The 21,485-nt window shown below is 43.8% G+C and overlaps 1 protein-coding gene across 30 annotated transcripts in view; it reads right to left on the bottom strand.

Moving 5' to 3' along the window:
* The window catches only part of LDLRAD4 (low density lipoprotein receptor class A domain containing 4), a 524,574-nt gene that overhangs the window by 275,805 nt on the left and 227,284 nt on the right, over window positions 1-21,485 (bottom strand). For 21 of the 30 annotated variants that reach the window (XM_037025620.2, XM_073212689.1, XM_073212688.1 and 18 more), the window contains one exon: window positions 14,482-14,933. The exons of 2 other annotated variants lie outside the window; for them this stretch is intronic. In XM_037025620.2, coding sequence (XP_036881515.1) covers window positions 14,482-14,521 — 40 coding nt within the window. In that variant the 5' untranslated portion in view covers window positions 14,522-14,933. Of the gene's footprint in view, window positions 1-14,145; window positions 14,290-14,481; window positions 14,934-17,930; window positions 17,950-21,037; window positions 21,295-21,485 lie in introns of those variants that run through there. 7 more of the 30 variants (XM_073212703.1, XM_073212702.1, XM_073212701.1 and 4 more) reach the window with 3 other exon arrangements.

Below are 21,485 nucleotides of genomic sequence, written 5' to 3'. Positions count from 1 at the left end.
AAAACACTTTCATTTTTACATAAAAAAGAAAATTTGGAAGCTATAAATAAGTAAGGTAAAAAAAAGTACACATCACATCTCATGCTATCACTCAGAGGTAGACACAAATAACATTTTCGCACATACCCATCTATACTATCTTTGTTCTTTGAGTATTAAAAACATAAAAGAATCATCCTCTTCACATTGTTTCATGACCTACATTTTTTCCACATAAAAATATTATCATAAGCATTTCTCCAGGACATAAAGTACTCTTCTCTAATATCCTTTGTCATAGCTGCACAGTATTTCATCATAAGGATGTATCATTATTATTTAACCATCTGTTATTCTGGGACTGGTTCACCATATTTTAATACTGCTATATTTCTAACTTTTGATTGTCAGCCAATAACTGAACAATTCCTTTGTCTCCTATCTGCAAATTTGATAAGCATCCTTTTTGATCACCTTCATTCAAGTGTTTGACAAAAGCCCTGAGACACAACCATTAGAGAGTTCCTGCCTAGCTGACACTTATTCATCCATCAACATTCTGCGGAACTGCCAATTAGGGATTGAGATTATGGAAGAGTCCCCCACTCATTTTAAATATTTGGTGTTTCATTCATCTAATGTAATGTTCACTAACTACCATCTATAAACAGCACTAACCTAGGAGCTATAAAAATGTCTGCAAAGTGTTAGGAATATTAATGGAAATGAGAACTTTTCTGACTATTGTTCATAAATATATACCCAGATTGGCATCCCAAAAGTTATGTTTTTCACTTAAAAGTTAAAAAGCCTTTAAATTTTTTCATAAATTTATTTTTAATAAAAAAATCCCTACAATGCTAGAAAAACATCTAGATTATAAAAATTGTTCAAATTATTGCAGATAAAAATTTTCTAATTTCAGATTTAGCTATTGGGCAGTTATTATTGCTAATCAATGACTTTCTGAAAACAGGATGTTAAAATGACAGTATGATTCAGGTCACAATAGCAGGATCCCGGAACCAGAGCACAGCAGCTTCAGTTGTGAAGAAAGGGCAACAAGCTGTATCTGACTACTTTGCAGAAACAAAGAACCTCATACGGTTACAAGCAGAGGAACCAAGAGCCAAATCCTCAAGACAAGAGTTGGAAGAGGAGGACAAAGGATATTTTTGGTTCCTATCTTTTTAAAAAGCGATATTTAATGCTGAAAATATCATGAAAAGTGCATCAGATGTTCTCATTTTAAGTGAGAAAAGACAAAGTATGGCAAGCTTAAAAACTAATTTGGCAAACCACCATTGGTACTGAATCCCATTGATTTATTATGTAGCTGTCCAGGTTAAGGACAAGAACTACCTTAATTAGAGACTGTTTGTAAAGTAAGTCCAAAAACCTAAGAAAAATAAATTCCAACATGAATTGGTGGTGGTGTTACCTGCCAGAGGGGTAGCATTTTGAAAGGATGCCTACTGAGAAATAGCCATGATGTTACCTGAGAGGGGGCCCAGTGTGGAAAAAGGGAAGCAGGGCTAAAAGCAGATCCTGGTCTCCACATGTCTGGTGCCAAATGACTGCTGCCTTTGGCAGAGGACAAAGCTTGGAGTGCCAAGACAGAGCAAACTGTCATGTCTTCTATGTCCCTCAACCTCTGATGGAGAAAGGCACAGGCTCCCTTAAGGCTCTGATAGCTAAAGAGAGAACCTAGGTGTCAGTGCCAGACCAGGCCACAAGTTTCCCTCCATGGCTTCCAAACCGTGCAGGAAAGACCCAAGGGCTCATCACGTGGATTGTTTCTCTTAGATGGGCCATTTGGTTTCTCAGTTCTCAGTCACTAACAATGAGAATTTGCTTGGCCGCCACCCACAGTTGTTTTTCTCACACTTGTGTCAATGTATCTGAGGAGTGTGCTTAGAAAGCCCCAGAAAATACAGAAATTGAAGTCTAAGAATTGACTTTGAATATATAAGCCCTTCTAGTAGACTCAGTGTTTGGGAGATGGACAATTTTTTAAAAGCAGTAATTCAAAACAAGAAAACACTTAAATGTACTAAGTATACAATAAACAGTGTTAACTAAAATTTACATTTACCCCAATTCTCTTTCCCTTTGGAGAGAACAATGGTAATCAGACAAACAAAAGCAGTCACCATGCATCTGTCCAGCACACTCCTGGGCACGTGACCATCCAGGCAATCATCTTGCTGTTCCTCAAACACCAACTTTGTTTCAACCCAGAACTCTCATCCCTGTATCTCCCATGTTCGGTCCCTTCCTTTTCCAAGAGAGGCCTTCACTGATCATCCTACCAGCATTAGGATTCCCCATCATTTTCTTCTTTTCTTTCCTACTTTATTTTCTATAAGACTCCAGTACTATCTTAAATCATGTGTTTCTTTGTTTGTTTGTTTGTCTGTTTATTATCTGTCTCCCCAGCCAACTTGTGAATATCTTGAATGTAGGAGCCATCTCTGTCCTGTTCATCCCAACCTCTGAATCTCTCTGAATCTACTACAGCGCCTGGTAAACAGCAAGTGCTCAATAAATATGTGTTAAATGAGTAAGAGTGGACCCATAAATAAACCATGTCCATTCTTCCATCATTCTTATGCCACAAGTACAGCTTTCTCCTGGTCAAAATGTTTTTAGAGAATGTTTAAGAAAAAAGATTTGCTCCACATACATGCTTTTAATCCTGATTAACTTATTAAAAAATACCTGTGAGCAAAACGGATTTGTTATTGCCCTGGTTCATTTCCAGCCATGGTCTCCCATCAAAAATACTCTTTTCATTGTCTTCAAGTGTCCCCTTCCCTGCTACCACATTTAAGAGTCTCATCTGCTCACCTGTATATAGAGCTACATAAAGAGAGGGACTCACTTGGTGTCAGCAATTCTGGCCTCCACACTGAGTCCCAAGTCCCAAGTCCCAGCTTCCTGGAGGATGCAGCCCTACCCTCATTCTTCCGGACTTTGATCCAAGCTCGAATTCCGAAAGGAAATGGAAATTCCTTAAGGCCAGGGGCAGGGAGGCAGAGTCAGTAGGCACAGAGGAAGGAACGTTATAAAATGGGCTCCTTTCCTATAAAGTTTGCTGCAAGGGGGTAGGCAGTATTCATAGAGTGCATAGCGCTAAAAGCTACATGCTGCTGATGCCTAAATCACCATATCCAACCCAGATAAAGTTGAAGATGCAGGTTCACATCCAGCTGCATGCCCCATGTTTTTGCCGTAATGTCCCAAAGCACCTCAGTTCAATACATCCACGACTAAAGTCAAGGTCCACCCCACAACACCTCCCCCTCCCCTGCATTACCTGGCTCAGGCGATTACCCACCCATCATCCAGGTGCCTCAGCCAGGCACCTTAGCATTAGCTGGGACCCTCCCTCTCTCTCCTACTCTACTTCCAGTCAACCATTATTCAACAGAACCTGCTTCTGAATCATCTCTCACTTCCCACATGCACCACACTGTCGAGGCCCTGTTCAGCCTCCCACCCCCTCACTCTCCACCCCTGTGCCAACTCTCAGCTCTGGCTGGCTGGAGCCACCACCCAGGCTCCCTCCCCTCTCAACCGCCACCTCTGGGTGGTGGCTCCTGCTGTTCAGTGTCCCTGAGACACTTTTCTACAGTACCTACTCCCTCAGTTGGTCACGTCCTACTTCTGATATCTGTTTGTTAAGTCATTTCTCACCGAAAGCCCTGCCCTGCTGCCCGATGCAGTGCAGGTGACTGCAGCGTAAGCCTGTGGCACCCTGGAAGTGACCACAGGGGCAACTACTCCTTAGTCTGGGTTCCCTCTCCAGCTCCACACTCCTTGGGTCTCACCTCAGACAGGCTCGGCCTATCCTAAAAGCTCAATGAACACTAACATTGCTTCTCATTTAGGGGCACAGTCTCATCACCAGAAGTTTATATAGCAATCATTTTTAGGTGCAGTGTTTAATGTGAATGAACAAGGCAATGCCACCTGACTCTTCATTCTTTCTGCTGAGATGCTCTAATATTTTGATAAAAATGCGTAACATTTTAAAATTTACACAGCATTTTCCATATACTCTGCCTCTGTACCACCACCTAGGAAAGGGGGCATTCATACGTCTCCCATCTTACAGGTGAGGGCAGTCTCAGAGAAATAAAACACTCACGGGCAGCGGGAGGGGAAACAGCAACAAGGTAAATTTTCCCAGTGTTGGTTTTTCCTTGGGTTAATCTAATATCTTAGGTCAACATGTTAATATTTTACATAAAAAAATAGTTTTGACCAAAAAACTGCTTCCCGATACCTATTCCCCTAAAACAGCAGGTAGAGTTGCTCAAAAATGGGAAGAAAAAGTAGAGGCATAGATGGTACATTAGGCTCTGTAGTGTGACCTGACATGTCATATATCCACAGAGTGGCAAGTCAGAGACAGAATTACCATCAAATCCACCTATGACCTGTTTGCCCTCTTTTGGCCTATAGGTCCCTACACCTCAACTACCAAAACAGTGCCAGCACTGTTCACATGCAGCCACATGCCTGGGTCTAACTTGTGATTTGCCCCCCTGCTCGTGCTGACTCTCTGTGAATATACCACAGACACATGACATGAAGACTGAAGGCAGAAGGAGAAGTGAGGCCTGGACCGGGGCTGGACAAGCCTCATCCCGCACAAGCTGTCTCTGAGGCCTGCCTCTACACCAAGGCTTCAGCGGGCTCCTGTGGCCCTCGTGGCACAGCCCCTGGGTCTTTCCTGCATGGTTTGGAAGCCATGGAGGGAAACTTGTGGCCTGGTCTGGCACTGACACCTAGGTTCTCTCTTTAGCTATCAGAGCCTTATGGGATTGAGATAATGACTCCTCATTATATTGAAAAAAAACCCTGAGATCCAGATTAAGTAACTTGCCCAGATCTTACCCCTAACAAATGACAGGACTTAAGTCAAAATCCAGATCTTAGGAGCCCAAGCCCACCCCTCCTATCCTTGCTGTGTATTCCATGCAGGGACATGGCCCTGGCAGGGAAGAGGGTGGGATGGGACCATCTGCCCCCTTTCCTAGGTGGTGATACAGAGGCAGAGCATATGGAAAATGCTATGTAAATTTTAAAATGTTATGCATTCCTTATGTCCACAAGAGGCATTCTATAGAATCTTCGTGCTCCAGGTCCCAAAGAACCTTCCTGCACTATGAGCTGCCAACGCCAACCAATGTTCAAATAGTGAATGGAGCCACTGAGAGGCAGGAGCGCACCAGAGGCAGACAGATCTTTCTTCCATTCTAGAATAGTAGCTGATAATGGAGTTTTTCTTGTTCTTTGTATTTTTAAAGGGAAACAAAAGAATTTATGCAAAACAAAGTCTGTTATGGCAGTACTAGCTGGCCTGCGGGGCAGCACACGCTGCACCAAGCTGCGTGCAGCACCGGGAGGGCACATGGTCTTGGCGCCTCCATGCTTGCTGAGTTCCAGGCACCCCGGAAAGGCTGTCATGGTAACAAGACATACTCTGTGTGGCTGAGCCTAGAACGGAGAAGGCAAACAGGATTATACATCCCTATGGTAGAGACCAGTTTGCATACAGGTTACTATTTTATCATTTCTATGTCAAAAAATGTCCTTTTAGACCAAGTTTTCTTGACTACGTGACTGTAACATGCATTTCTCCATGAAGTAAACCACAGGTCTCCACAGGCACTGATTGCTGGAAGAGAACCCTGTCTGGCAAAGGCAGGCCTTGACCACATCCAGGGCTCAGAGCAGTCATTGGTGCTGCTGGCTACAGGGGGCACAGGGTCTACCCTGGCCGTGGCTGTGGTCACGACTTCAACTGTGACTGCTGCCACAGCTGTCAAAGGGCTTCATAGTGGCACCTAGTTTATAGAATTGTCTTGAAGCTTGAATAAGATTATGCATGTCAAGTGCTTCTATATATAAACTGCTTAGAACACTGCTTGATACACAGCAATTCTCAATTACTGTCATTTACTCACCCTGAGGAGGTGCGGATGAGGAACTGTATGTACACATGGTAACACAGCCAAGACTGGATGGCAGCAGAAGGCAGTCAGTCAGAGTCAAGGCTGGTGTTTCATAGACAGGAAAAGAGGTTGACAGCTTAAGTGGCAAAGGCAGCTCATGGTGGGAGTGGTGAACAGGGTATACATAACCAGTGTGGTTCACATGCTCCTGCCCAGTAACAGCACCCAATGTGCAGCATTGGCTTAAGTACCAGCTATCAGAGGATCATCGTTGAAACGTGAGTTAGGATATCTGAGATCAATGATGACGTGATTCCAAAAGGGCAAGGAAAACGCTGTTAATTTTTTGAAATTTTATGACACACATACACAAAGCTTAGATGGTAAGCCCAGCATGGCTTCCCCTCTTGCCCCTGATATGAAGAAGCTCTAAGCCTAGATGCTGCCTGCAGGTGTGAAGGACCATGTGCTGCCATCCTGCATCTGGAAGCAGGAGCTGGCTTCTTTTAACTGCTCTGGAAACACTCTGAAACACCAAAGTTAGCTGAGAGGAAAGAAGTCCATGTTACCACATTCATACTGTGGTCGGTTAAAGTTTTTAAATGGAACCATAAAACATATATCCAGATGTTAAAAGTATGTATTTCCAATGCCACTTCTATTTCTGGGTTTTCACATTTGAACATTTGTCCTGAAACAGCCAACTGCAGACCTGGAACTCCATCTCAGGCCCACTGAGGCACACACCAGCGACCTGTGGCGACTAAGACCCCTGCAGGAGAAACCGTGTGCCTGGGCTGCCTCTGATCACTGGCAGGCAGAGTGACTCAAGTGTGGAGGCAGAAATTATACCGGATGGAATATAAATGAAGAGAGACAAAGCCATTTACTGGAGATTTACATAAGTAGAAAGGCCAGAGGTCTGAGCAGAAGTCCTCAGCCTCTTGAGTCCCCACTCCCAGCTCCCCTGCAGCGTGCGAGGCCCCTTCTCTGAACCAGGGAGTGTCACTCATGACACCATCTAGACTGTGAGCTCCAAGGAGAGAATCAGATCCATCTGTTTTGAACCCCTCACAGGTATGGTGTGTGATCTCCCATCAAATACCTGCTAAATGAGACCCTTACATGCAGTTAACCTCTTGAAGGAAGAAGAGAAACATTTACTGAGCACCAACTATGTGCCAGGTTCTCTGTTTGATATACGTTACTTCATTTAATCTTTACCAGAACCCTGTTAAGTAGTTATTATTTCCATTTCAGTTATAAAAAGTGTACCTCAGAGACTTTAGCAAAGTTGTCAATGTCACAGAGCAGGAGCTAGGAGCACTTCAGGCTCCTGGAGGGCACGTGCTCCACAGCCACCGAGCTCCGCCCGCCACGGTAAGCACAAGACTCTGAATGAAGGATCCTACAAACATCTGCACGCCAGTACAGCAGGAGTCTAGGACCCAAGAAAGAAATCAGGCCACCACCTGTCCAGGCAGTCTCCTGCTTTCCACACAAGCATCTGACGGAGTAAACGGCTCCATTCAGGGGTAACTTTTAACATCTAATTTTCAGTAGTGTAATGGACAAAGGCCAACATTCTTCAAGTAACCTAATAAGATTTGTAGGTCATTTCTGACCCTGGACATTCAATGACAAGGAATTCATCTTAAACCAATGCAGATTACTTTCCTGATGGTAAAAACCACCATTCGAAACAGCCTTGAGTATAAAATATACATTGTATGTAAAATATATACAACCTTTGTGTACCTATTTTAAAATCCAGCAATGAGTTATCACTATCGTTTTGAGTCACTTTAGGATGCTCTGCTCACAAATAAAAGGAGCTGGGAAATGGAAGATTTCAGCAAAACAAAAGCATCTGTCAGATCAAATAGTAATTTGAATGTTTTTGACTTTATAATTCCCTACAGCATTTTAATTATTTTGATTTTATAGCTATTTAAGAGCTATAAAAGTAAGAACTTTATAACTATCTTTGTGTTGTACATATTTAAATAACCTCAAAATAAACACAGTTACAGGCAATACTGAAATTATGCCTTGTCCTTATTTAAGATAGGTATGCATACCACTCAGACAGTAAGCCACCATGCTGCCTCTAAAAAAGAAGACAGTCACATTTGCCACAACTGGAAAACCCTGGAAACAGTGTGGAATGGATTATAGGGAAGAAAATGGAGATGTGTTTAAAGCTTATTAGAACAAAACAAATTACATATTATTTACACACAGAAACAATGTTGTTAAATAAGTGTTAGGTTTGTAACTGAGGACAGATGCCAGGCTAAATAGAGCAATGCAAAACCCAAGCATGTCATGCCTCAGTCCGTTCTGATAGCTCTCTCAGTAAACCTGACTTGCCTCAAGCCAAAGCATGCAAGATTTTACCCTAAAGCCGTTATCAGTCATTTCTACATCTATTAAATCACAAGTAGAAGATCCCACAGGCTCCTCCCATGCACATCACAAAAGACCTCATGGACCTGAGATAGCCCCTCAAGTCAGAGAGGAAGAATGGTAGAAGGACAGAACAAAAAGGAGATAAAGCATTAGTAAAAGCATTGAGATATTAAAAATGCAGAAACTATCTGGGGATGGTTGGTGACCTAGTATGTCCAGAACTAGTCACAGCAAGAGAATAAGTGAAACCAACACCAAGGATTTGAATGCCAGGCAAGGAATCTAAACTCTTTATACAGAGCAAGAAGAAGTGGCAGAAAGTTTTGGGGCTAGAGAAGGTATAATTAAAGCTGCACTTAAAGAACACTGGGAGAACTAGAGAGGGGTGAGAATGGCAGCAGGATCACCCACAGCTCAAGTATGTCTGGTGCATGGGCTCTACAGCAGCCCCAAGAGGGGACTGCCGCACTAGCATGGGCAAGACAGGGGCACCTGGGCTGCAGATGGAAGGAAGCAGCATCACAGAGTACCGGGAGCTGCCCTCCCCATGGTTTCTCTCCAAAAAGCTTTCATGGTCTTGTTATTTGGGAAATGCTGCTCACCGTCGGCTCATTTGGGACCTTCACAGTGCATAGTCTCCTATTAAAGACTTTGAGAAGTTCCATAGCAATGAAACCAATTTAATTTCTTCTTTCAGAATGTGGTAATGAGTCCCATCCCACACCTTTTAATGAAAAACAACACTCAGTGTCTCCCAAAACAAGCATCCTCCAGGCAATTTTGGAAGTGTGAGCCAAGTCAGCCTTGGGTCAGCATACGGCACAACCTTGAAAAGATGAGTAATGGGCTGAAGGTCTGGGTAGTAGAAAGGTATGGCTCAGGATCCTTGGGGCTGTCCAGAGCCCTGGAAACAGTGCAGCCACAATCACACCCTCAGGGAAGGCCACAGTCACCCCATGCAAGTCCCGGGACTCTGTCTAGTGTGAAAGAATTTCATGGGAGAAATTCACTTTAAGCAATTCTTCCTTTTTGATCATTAGTGCCTAAGAAAACCTGGTCACCAGCACCCATAAAATAAGTTCTTTTTCAAATACCTGAAGATTATTAAATCAACTCTCATCCTTTTCTTTTATGAGTGGAATAACCTTCATTTATTTAACAACTAGGTCTGATTACCCTTTTCACAAAAAGATGCAAGTTCTACAGGAATCTGATTTGTTTAATTAGTTATCCAAGGTTAGGTGTCTTTTTAACATTGACTGAAATGATTCAAAGATTCTAAGAAAATTATTTGTGCAAAACCTTTATAGTATCTGGCTTTAAGGATGGGGGAAGGCAGAATCTCAAATCAGCATCTTCTTTAGGAGGTACAGGGTGATAACCCAGGCAGGATGTTTTCCAGTTCACCTGAGGATACAGTAAAGCTCAGGCAAAACCTCCCTCACTATTAGGAAGCTTAAGTAGAGGGCTGACTGACCCTGTCTGGAGGCACTGGGAGTTTGTTTTTTACAAGAGTGTTATCTTGCTGGAGTCCATCCATCTACATCATTGCCTCAGTAAACCACAGCTGGGCAGAAAGACTGCCCCAAAGAACAGTAACAGTACACTTAGAATAAGTGAGCTTTCACTCACCCAGAAGAAGTACTAGTATCGTAATCACTGACTCCTGGCTCTCAGGCAGCCTTCACTGCAGCGTGCTCCCAGGGCTCCCAGTGTGCACTGATCTCAGGCTCTGCAGGGCAGGCAGGGCAGCTGCATCTCACAGAGGAATGGTGGGGACAGGCAAGAGCAACTGTGACCAGGCAGCTTTAAGAACAGCTCGGCACAGACTCCGAAACTAGAACCAACCAATCCCTTTGAAAAGTCAATCATAAACCTTAATGTATTTCACATCTTCTGACCTAATACTTCTGCTTCTAGGAGTTTATCCTAAGGAAATAACCCAATATACAGAAGAGCTTTTCGCACAGAGATGTTCCTCAAAGCTTTAGTTATAAGGGTAAAAACTGTCAAAAACTGCAATACCCAACAATAAGAGCACAGTTTAAAAAGTCAAGTACACATACACAAAAGAATATTATGCACCAATTTTAAAGCATATTTATAAAGAAAACACTCAAAATATAATGTTAAAAGGGAACAATCAAGTTATAAAACTGAATATATATATATATATATGATGAACAGAGTTCTGTTAGAAGAAACTAGCACAGGAAAAAGAATGAAAGGAGGCAAGCCAAAATGTTAACAATGGAAAGGTCCATATGGCAAGAATATGTGTAGGTAATTATTTTTCTTCTTTTACATTTTCTGTGCTTTCCAAATTTTCTTACAATGAGCAGATATTACTTGTACAGTAAAAAATTGTTTTAAAATAGTATCTAAATGATTAAAATCATTTTTAAATTACACGTACTGAGAAAACTAAAAACAACGTGTAAGTTCCTATATGCAAGGATCAGACTAAGAACATCATAATTAGAAAGTTGAATTTCCAATACATATCCAAGTGGGTATACCTACATTCGCAAAGGAAGCAAGATAGAGGAGCAGACTTCTAACCACACAGGCAGGCCAGCAGGGACACAGAGCCTTCCAGGCTCCCACCACCCATCACGGCAATTTCATGCAATTTAAAACAAACAGTAGGTATGCCATGCAAACACAGCTTCACACATGTCTCACAGGCTTCCCTCCCAGCTAGACTGCAGCCCTTAAGTCCTTCTTAAATAGGAATCCTGAGAAGCCCCCAACCCCATTGATGAGAACTGGAACATAAAATGAACTGACAAATTTTTTTAAAGTAAAAGTATGGTTAACTGAATAGTGACTCTTGTCTTGCCCTAAAAGAAGATTGAAAGCCAAGGAAAAATTCCCTAACTCCTTCACCACTTCAGGTACCTAAGTCAAGGTTCCTTTCCACTAGCCTAGAGAATGAGCAAAGTCAGTGAGTCTTCAATTTCAAACACTAAGATGTTAACACCTTTAGTTGTCCCTGGATAAGACTAAAGTCACAAAACAGAAAAGCACACTAACTAAGGGGGTGAGCCCAGCCTCCTTCTAACCTCTATCTGAAATACAGCTTTGCCAGCTTCTTAGGCAGGGAGAGAGGATCAACTCTTTCATCCTACATCATAAGTAACTTTCATCAACTTTGTAGTCAAAGAAAGACAAAAAGATCAGGCAAAGAATAAAAATGGTGAGCTGAGTCCATACAAACTGACCTTTAGAGAAGGCCAGGTACTTCCAGCTCCTTTATTTTACCCCTCATTATTTCTGAGAGTTATCAGGAAGCCAAACCATTGTCCTACAGGTCCTAGTATGCCCAGCTCTCATAGCTAATGGTTGACACTTGACAGATTTCTTAAGAACAGGTACATTAGTTATCCTGATCATCCCTGTTGAAGGAGTAGGACCAGTCAGTTCCTTTTTTCAAGATTTGACTCTCTCAACTCAGCTCTAACCATGCATCTCTGTACAGTGCTGGTTCTCAGTGCTTGCCAGACTGTCATGTGCATGGGCATGTGGGGATCTCATCAGGATGCAGGTTCTGATACAGCAGGGCTAGGTGACACAGAGCCCAGTAAATCTCAGTTTCTGAGGGTGAGACCCAGGCAGCAGTAGGCTCCCCAGGTGACCCCCATGTGCAGATGAGGTCACACACAATGCTGGAAGATTTGGAAGGAACAGTGGGATAGATCCAGGCCCTGGCTACTGAGTATGCCCCTGCACCGTAAGCACATAGAGCAGGCTAACACTGGCCTCACAGTCTTTCTGAATAGTGACAGGTAACATAGATAAAGCCTGCAAGTAAGTTCTGATTATTACTCAGGTAGGCTTATGCAACTAGGAAGAGGCCAGATTTGTAAGGAAATGAAGTTCTTGGGAAAGCTATGAGTTAAAAATAAGCAATAACTGGGAGGGACTTGGAGATGGGAGGCTGAGAGCAACTGTGGGAAGATGACACAGGGCCCTGGGCACAGGCACCGACCAGAGTGTTAACAGTCATAACAGCTGCCATTTACTTGGGCCTTCATTAACATGCCAGGCACTGTCCTAACTCCTACAAATTCTCCAGCAAGAACCTAGGGGTGTCCCTTATTCAAAGCCTACTGTCCCAAGGCCCCAGACTCAGGCTACCCTGGGATCTGATAGGTGGGGGCTTCCTTTCCCTCTGGGCAAAGGAACTGCAGAACACCCTGCAAGGGGTGAGGGCTGCACATGACTGTCTAAGTGTGAGCCAGCTGGACCCATGCCAGGCCCTGGACAGGAGGAGGCTGTGCCTGGAGTCCTGCTGGAGGGCACCCTGCTACCCCCCACTCCAAGGTCAGGCCCCTCTGGAGGGCTGAAAGACTGGGCCCTGGCAGTGAGGCAGGAGCCTCAGGAGGCAGGTAGAAGAGGGCACAACTGCAGGAGGGGCTCAGGGCCCAGGTGGCAATGACAACTGATGAGTGAGGGGATGAGGCTGGTCTGCATTTGGAAACCTGTGCAGCTTGGCCTCAGGCTCTTATTTTCCCATTCTCTCTTCCTTCCTTCTATGTTCTTGTTTCCTCTTCCTCTCAAAGCTGTTGTAAGAGCTTCCTCCCATGCACCTCTTAGATTCCTCTCCTCCCCAGGAAGAAGAGTTAAAGGGCAGTGTGCCTGGCCACCTCACAGAGGTACTTGGTGTCACAGCCTGAAGTAGGAAGGGGAATTCCATGACGGAGCAGCCCCTGTGACTGAAGCAGCTGGAGTGTACATTAACAGAGGACAGGGCAGGGTTCCCAGTCAGCCAGTCTGGAAGCCTGAAGATGGTTCAAGAAAGCTCAACTTTGTGTGCTCGTGTGTGCTTTCATTTAAATCATTTGAATCATGCTTTGATCATCATCATGGACCCTGACCACCCTACGAATACACCCCCCAGCACAGGCCCCGGGATAGAGGCTCCTATACACACACAGATGCCAAGAGGTCTGAGGAGTTCGCTCTGAGGTCTGAGCACCCAGAGAAGCAAGGCACAGACCACGTGACCTGGCTCCACACTGTGGCTCTGTGGCACAGGCAGCCCTGCCAGGGGAGCAGCGAGCTCTGAACTGTCTCACATATGTCTCTCATTTTTCCTCAGAGCAGCACCCTAAGAGCTACACAGACCATCTCCCTTACAAATGAGCAAAGGGAAAGGAGCTCAGTGACTAGCCAGCCAGGAAGGCTGAGTACAGTCCACATACGTGGGCTCCAACCCTGAGCTGCAGCCCCTCCAGGCCACCCACAGCGTGACCTGCTCTCTCCACAAAATGTGAAAAGCTACACGTTTTTAGGACTCACAGAACCAAACAACATGGTCACTTCTTGTGACTATTCCACTGTCTTTTAAAATAAAAAACGTTTTAAACTCTTTTTATTTAAAAATGTTTAACCTGGATTCCATGAGGTTCAACTTCATGGCCCCATTTTATAAATGAGAAGCCAGAGGTGCAGAAGGACTAAGTGACTTCTTGGGATGTTGAGTGAATAATACAAGGACAGGACCCAAATTCAACAGCCTCTGTGTCTCAGGCCACAGCTCTGGGGCACCAGCCAAACTGAGTGAAATCTCTGCAAAATGTGCAAGCTGGCAGCCAGGCGGCCAATCAATGTTAAATACTGATGCCGGGGGAGCTCATTCATAAAAGGATTCTAACCACAAGTTAGTTAGGCAGAGTCGCCACTCCACCACCACGTGCACACAAATAAACCCGAGGAAGAAAACTACACATGGGGAGGGGAGCCTCCTCTTTAGCAATAACCTTATTCCCTGGAAAAGTCTTACCAGATTTGTAAAGAAACGAACATTCCCTGTACACTGCTCTGCAAGTGATAAATTTCCTTTAGAGAACAGCAGCTTGTAGGATATTGTGTGCCCGAGTACACAACAAAAGCAGAATCAGAAAACATCAAATGCTTTTTCAAATTCCTATTTAGAGAGAAGGAAAACATGCAATTATTTTACCCAAATCAGTCACCATGGCAGCCTAAGCCCCTTGACTCTGTATGGCCACTGTTTATAAATGTAAATGTACATTCATTTCCCACAGTTGTTTGGTATTTTATTACCTGCCACTAAGAGGGGAAATAAAGTTTTCATTTAAGTGTGGAGGGTTCTCACCTGTGAAAGCACGTGTGGCCTGAAAACCAGCCTCCTGCATACTGCTCCTGGACAAGCCTGTGCCCAACTCTCAAGCTGTCCTGTTGAGAGTAAGCCGCCCGGGCAAGGCCTCAGGTCACTTCCATCTTAGCTCGTCGGAGTCCATCGCTTGGCCCTCACTGACTCTTGGTAACATCTGAGGCCCACCTGCCTAATCCTACACCCTGAGCGCAGGTGGAACCTGGGGCGGCACCCAGTCCAGCAGCACCTAGGGCACACAGGCACGTCAGCCGTCCAGCCAGAGAGTGGAGGCCATGATGAGCATGGCAGTGAAGGAGGCTGTCCTGCCAAGACCTGCTGTCCTGCCTCAGAGCCAGGGCCTCCTCAGCCGGCAGCGTCCTGCACAGGTCTCTGCTGCTCCAAGAGAGCTCAGTATGGTCTCAGCTGCAGCTCTGCACTCGTCTCTCCCCTTGCTGAAATTAAAAAGAAAGAGATCACTTTTCTGATGACCTGCTGGAACACTGCATTAACAGACCCATAGACAAAACTGACAAGGAACAAGATACTCAGGGTCATGTTCATGACCACACTGGGCCCCAGGGGAGGCTGCAGCACCATTCCCCCAATGCCTGTGGGAGGACAGGGGGCTGCACCTGCACCCGGAACGAGACGGAACAAGACAGCACTGGCTGCTCTGCGTCCCTCTAAGAACAGTCACAAGGTCACACAGCACTCAGAAGTCCTTCCTCAGGCCACCCACAGTTCCTAGACGCTCTAAAGAAGAAACCCATTTTCCCAAGCTGGTTCGTGAGGTCTGTATCCACTGTCATCAGCATGCCAGGAAGTACTTGGTTTGAGCGGTTTTAAAAAGTAACTCTTAGGGGAGAAAACAAATGCTACGTTACTTTTTTTTTAAAGCATGGGAAGGAAAAGCAAATTTAATCTATAAACTGTTCCAAATATATTACATTATAATAGAAGCATTTTACAAAATGTATCAGGTATTTTTAATGTTGTTATACTACACAACAAACAGCATTAACAACAAGAAGGTTAGAAGCCCAAAGGCCCAGATTTTAAAAACAATCCTAAATATGACTCTCCAGTATTGGAGAAAAGAAACCTTTTCTGCTACTACCACTTCATCCTACTCAATTTATAAAGAAATTTTTGAAAATGTAAACTATTCAGTAGGTGGCAGGGAAGGAAGTACAGCAGGGAGAAGACAAGTAATAACTCTCTAGCATCTTAATACACTGATGGGACAGTGATGGACTTGCAATGGGGTTGGGGGGGACTTCAAAATATGGGTAAATGTTGAAACCACAATATTGCTCATTTGAAACCTTCATAAGATTGTATATCAATGATACCCTAATTTAAAAAAAAGTAACCTATTCCTCTTTTTCACCATGGAACTAGAGAAAAGAAAAATAATTTAAGAAAACAGCACATAAAAGAAAGGAGCCCTCTGTTAAAACCCTCTTGTTGCTGCAAATACAATATAAGGTAATAAAGTAAACATCACTGGTACAGACTAACTCTAAGGAAGACCTTACGCATTAATGAAGCACATTAATTAAAGAAATTCAATTGTATTGCCTTGCTGTACCTGCAATAACAATCTCAGTTAATATGGTGTAGCCTAGTAGGAGTCCTTAAGTTTAATGAATAGGTAACAAATTTATTTAATTAAAAATCATTTATGTAAATGGTGGTTTTGAAGTGTTTGAAAATGTGAGAAAATGTGAGAGTAAACATTCAACATAAATGATTAACACATACAATATCAGCACCCCGAGTCCTACACCAGCTTCTAAACTAATCATATGTGCCAATCTTACAATATTAGGAAATGCAATTGTCAGATAAAAACAGAAGTCCACCTGCCCTTGATTTTCTTTGCCCTTTTCTATGATGCTTTCAGTGCACAGAAATGCTAGACTTTATTTGTTCAAATAATCTTTCTTTGAACTCAGATACAAAATGAAATATGATGAGGTTTTGTTGTTTGAGAGGTTTTTGTTTATATATTTTTGTTTCATTGCAAAAGTTAAGCCACTTCACTTTGTTAAAAAATCAAGCTATCCTATATTATATCTTAAATGCCAGAGAAAGATTGAGGCAGACGTGTGTAGAAGCAGAAGAAACAACACACGTTTTTTCCTTTACTGTCTTTATCACACTTACCAATTCTTAACTCTACTTCTTCTGTAAGATTGGGATGGGGGCATAGGTGTGCTAACAGCTCATTTTGAGGTCTCAGGCATGGTACTGGCCAGAATTTTTAGGGCCTGATATGTGCAGTTCCCAAAAAAAGCCAGACAAATGCATTATGTTATCTCATTAATGAGTAACTTGCATATTCCTACATATACTCAGAGTCTCCTTTTATGCAATTTTCAAGTTAAAATGGAACTATAATGGCCATAAAATGTTTTCTTCTTAACCGCTAAAAGCACAAATAAGGTACCCTTTCTAGAAATACACAAGAAAGAGGTGGGGTCCCCAGAACTTAGAAGCTTTGTTCAGTGAGGGACGAGGGACCCAACTACGAGGAATAGCGCTGGGAAACCAGCCATGCTCAGTAAGAAAATGTCAGATGATACAGTGGGCGGGGGAACAGACAAAGCACATCTGCTTTCACAGCTTAGTAACCAACCGAGACCTAGCCAGAAGGCAGAGAAACTACACAAACAGTTCCTGCCCCGCTCATCCTTCCCATCTTCCACTCTTTGTAGCTCCTTGCTATAACCTGCCACCTACCTTCCATTCTCAGCTCAAATGACCCTCTGAGATGCCTCCTTGATCATCCCCCGGGCTAACCTGGGAGCCAGGTGCCCACCTTCCCAGTGCTGGCCATAGTTGTGGCTGTATGCCTGATGGCTCAGCACCCATTTCTCCCACAGGACTACAAGTGCCATGAGGACAAGCACAGTGACTGGCTGACTCTCCACTTCCCCTCAGCACCTAACACACTGCCTGGCTTCCAATAAGTATTCAGAAATACATTGTTACTGAAAGAATGGATGAGTGCACGAACGGCAGAGTGTTCAGAGAGGTGAACCAGAAGGGCTCAGCAAACTACTTGTAGAGCACACCCATCCCAACCCATGGACTGACAGGCAGAGCTCCCTGGGCTGAGAGGCTGGGCTGCAGCTCTGGCCTGGGCCTCTGAACTGGTAGGGCTTTTCCTACCACCTCACTACTCAAGATGAGATGGTGATACAAGCAATGGTTCCTACCGCACTCACACTTCAGAGAACGTCCTCTCCGTAAAGGTCCCTGGAGGTGATTGCTTTAAATAACCCTCAAACCACAGAAAGAAAAATCTAACCCCATAGCGGTTTAAGTAGCTTAGCTATAAAACTAGTGTGCAGAAAAGCCAGGACTAATGCCCCTAAACTGAAATGCCTTAAGCCTGATAATACTCAAATCAGGAAAATCATGGGGGAAGAAAGGCAACTTACCAAGGACACAAGGTCAGAGTAATCCTGAGGCACACATTCAAGAGCCCCTCTACAGCACGCATACTGCCATCATCCTGAATGAATACACACACACACACACACACACACACACACACACACACACACACACACACACACACACACGTTCTATTTATACTAGGAAGATGGGCAGGACAAATAAGGAAATAAATTAATTCAATACTGTACTTTAAAAATGTCATTAAGTTCCTCCCACAGCAGACCAACAGTCACTAAGGAAATAGAACACAGAGAGCAGAAAACACCCCACAGGAAAGGGCAACTTTTAAAAACACAAACACCTACAACCCCTAAGCAAATAAGTGTGGAATATGTTTGTTTTACCACTTATTCATAAAAACTTATATGAAATGCAGTCTTCCTAGGAATCACTGGGGAATGAGAACTTAACTGCATTAAACAAATCCCAGCTTTAAAAGTACACTGCAAAAATAGACATATGCAATTCAGGAAACACTAGTGTCACACACTGGGTACAGAGGCTAAAACCCAACAGAGAAGTGAAACAACTTTTTTCCAAAATCTAATAACATTCAGAAAATTTGTATGCATAAGGAATAAATGCTGCAGTTACATTTTTTATTTCCTCTCACTGCGGACACACTGCTTCACTGACCAAGTGTTGGTTACCTAGGTGACAGCTTGACTGAGCAGCCAGTCAGGCTCCAGGCCATAGGGACTCTGGGAGCTGAGGCCCCAGGCCTGTGTCTGATAACCTGTCACTACTGTGCCCACCAGAGAAGTCCCAGGGAGAAAGGGACACTGACAGATGAAAAGATGGCTCTAGCCTTGACAAACTCAGGCACTGGTGTAAAATTCAAAACATAAAAATTAAAATATGAAGAGTTGTACTGAACTGCTTACCAAAAAAATCTCACTACTGGCTGGTTAAGTTCAAAGTGGCAATGGACTTTTAGTGAGACAGATGGGAAGAAAAAGTGGGAAAAAGAAACCAGAGATCATTTCCAACCCCAGCTTGATGTCACACTTCTTCACTTTACCTCATAAGCAGAAAGTATGGACCTTGCCAAGATTTCCTACCAGCAAAAAGAGAGGCCCTGAGAACAAACATGGCCCCTGCCCTCACCACAGCCATGGGGTGGAGAGCATGAGACAGATTGACCCCCCCCACCCGGTTCTAGGTCCACTAACAGGATCTGATCAAGTCCTCAGCCTGTCAGGCTCCTGTTTCCCCATTTGTAAAGCAAGGAGGTAAAACTCGAGGTCCCCTATGATCTGAGTGTGACCCTGTGACTGTGTCTCTGGTCAAGGGAAATGGGACTATTTTATGATTCAGGGGTGTAAAACAATTCATAGCTATTACAAAGCAATCTCAAAGCCATCCTAGCCCTGGGTAGCTTGGTGGGCTCTGGGTACTAGGTCACCATTTCAGGAAGCAAGTGCAAAATTTAAAATACTCATTTCAAATACACACACAAGCTGCAAATAGGAAAAAGCAGCAATTATATTAGAACATCCCTTAAAATGTCACCTTGGCAAATACAACACTTGATAAATCCTAAAGGATCTATAGTCTAATACGCTACTCAAACCAAGCTGAAGACAGTTTCCTCCAAAATAATTTAGTAGGATAATTGTCCCTAATGCATAAGGAGGTCTATAACTATCTCCTCCTTACCCTATCTAGGCATGGAGGAGGTCTTTAGGGACCACCCACCCACCGTTTACTCTGTGGAGGAGCCTGAGGCTCAGGGAGGAAGGGAAGTGTTGAAGGTGACAGTGGTGACAAAGGCAGGTGTCAATCTAGGTCCTACTCCATGTTCTTCCACACACACAAACTGGCCAAAAGAAGGAGCTGAGATGGGCACACAATGCACACCTATACCACTGCCAGCAGGGAGAAGGACACTGAGACCATTTCCACCCTCCCAGGACCAAACTGGGCCATATCCACAGCACAACATGCCCACATGGAAGGCAAGGAAGGTCAGGGGCTTGGTGCAGAGTCAGACAGTCCTCGGGGGAGTATGCACTGAAGGGCACCAGACCTAGGCTGAGCACGCCAAGGTTGCCCCTACTGTGGCCGCCAATTCTTTCAGATGGAATCAGCTTACAGTGGACATGACAGGCAAAGACAAAGAGAGTTATACAAAAAGGGGGCTAATAAGTATGAGTAGAAAGGGAAGGGGAGCTGTCATTCATTCTTTGGTGAGAGTAGGAGAAGAGAATATGGACTGACAGCTGCTTATGGGAAACAATGTTCGTCATCCTGGCATGTACTCTTCATGCCCTCGCTCCCCATCAAGGTCTGCACCTACAGTTTCCCCACACAAAGCTACTCCCTGCCTCAGCTAAGGCAGCCTTCTCAGCTGCCCGTGTCCTGCCCATGTGGAACACCTGTGTCCTGCCCGACTTCATCTGGTCTCTGGACTACAGACTCTGCACCAGCTGCATCATCTTCTCATTCAGTATTTCATGGGCTATTTGCAGGGGCATTACTCTAGCCATGCATTACTGCAGGTGCTGGGAAGACAGCACTGAGCAGAGCAAACCAAGGTGCCTATATTCTCCTATCTCTGTCTGTGGAGGTGTTCCCTAATGGAAACTTCTTCTCGCTAATCTTTGTATCCTTGGCATTGGCCATGGGGAATAGAATAGAGCAGGTGCCCAATAAATATTAGTCATACTGCACTGAATCACATCAGAGCTTCAGCTGGGTCACCCTCTTGTACTCTACGACCTCTGTCCTGTGCCAGCTGCCCTAAGTACCAAAGGGATGGTGCATGAGGAGGCTGCTGGGCACAGGGCCCTCACCTCCGCCACATAGAGCATGCTCAGATGAAAGCTTTATGCCTAAAAAGGCCAGAGGATGAGAAGCCAGGCTCTAAGCAGGCTACCCTGGGTTCACCTTATTCTACGCTATATGTGATTTGATCAGTTACTTAACCCTCTGACCCTCAGTTTTCCCATGTGTAAAATGAAAGCAGTGTAAAATGAGGCAGCACCTACCTCATAAAATTATGTTCATTTAATGAGGAAACATATATAAAACATTGGTCTCTAATAAATTCTAAAGAAATAATAGTTACTACATGATTACAACTCACCTCAGCAGAATACTGATAGGTGATGTCTTGAGAATATGCCCATGCAGCCTCTTCTACTTCTTACCTGACCTAATTGGACAAAGTGTGGCACTTTATCTCATAGTTCCTTGGTTGATTTGTCTTTATTTCTTTTTTAATGTTCTCCATAGATAAAAATCTAAGTTCAAAATCATTCTATGTCAGCTAAAACAAACAACAGAAACAGGAAAAATGATATAAAATTAGAGAAGATGCATAAGGTATTTGGTATGAAATATGTTAGAAGAATAGAAGAAAAAATGACAAAGAAGGAACTTGCCTTTAAAAGGAGAAAGAGCCTCTTGATACTCATTTTTTTCATCTTTTCATCTTGAAATATCAAACTCAAAAAACAGCAATAGACAGTAATAAATACATTAACCAATGTTAATTGCATTTAACCTTCTTGCCAGAAAATAATCATGCACAG

Source organism: Manis javanica, chromosome 9 (assembly GCF_040802235.1).
Source record: "Manis javanica isolate MJ-LG chromosome 9, MJ_LKY, whole genome shotgun sequence".
Classification (NCBI taxonomy): domain Eukaryota; kingdom Metazoa; phylum Chordata; class Mammalia; order Pholidota; family Manidae; genus Manis; species Manis javanica.
Note: the sequence above shows the minus strand (reverse complement) of the source record. Positions and strands in the feature narration are given on the sequence as shown.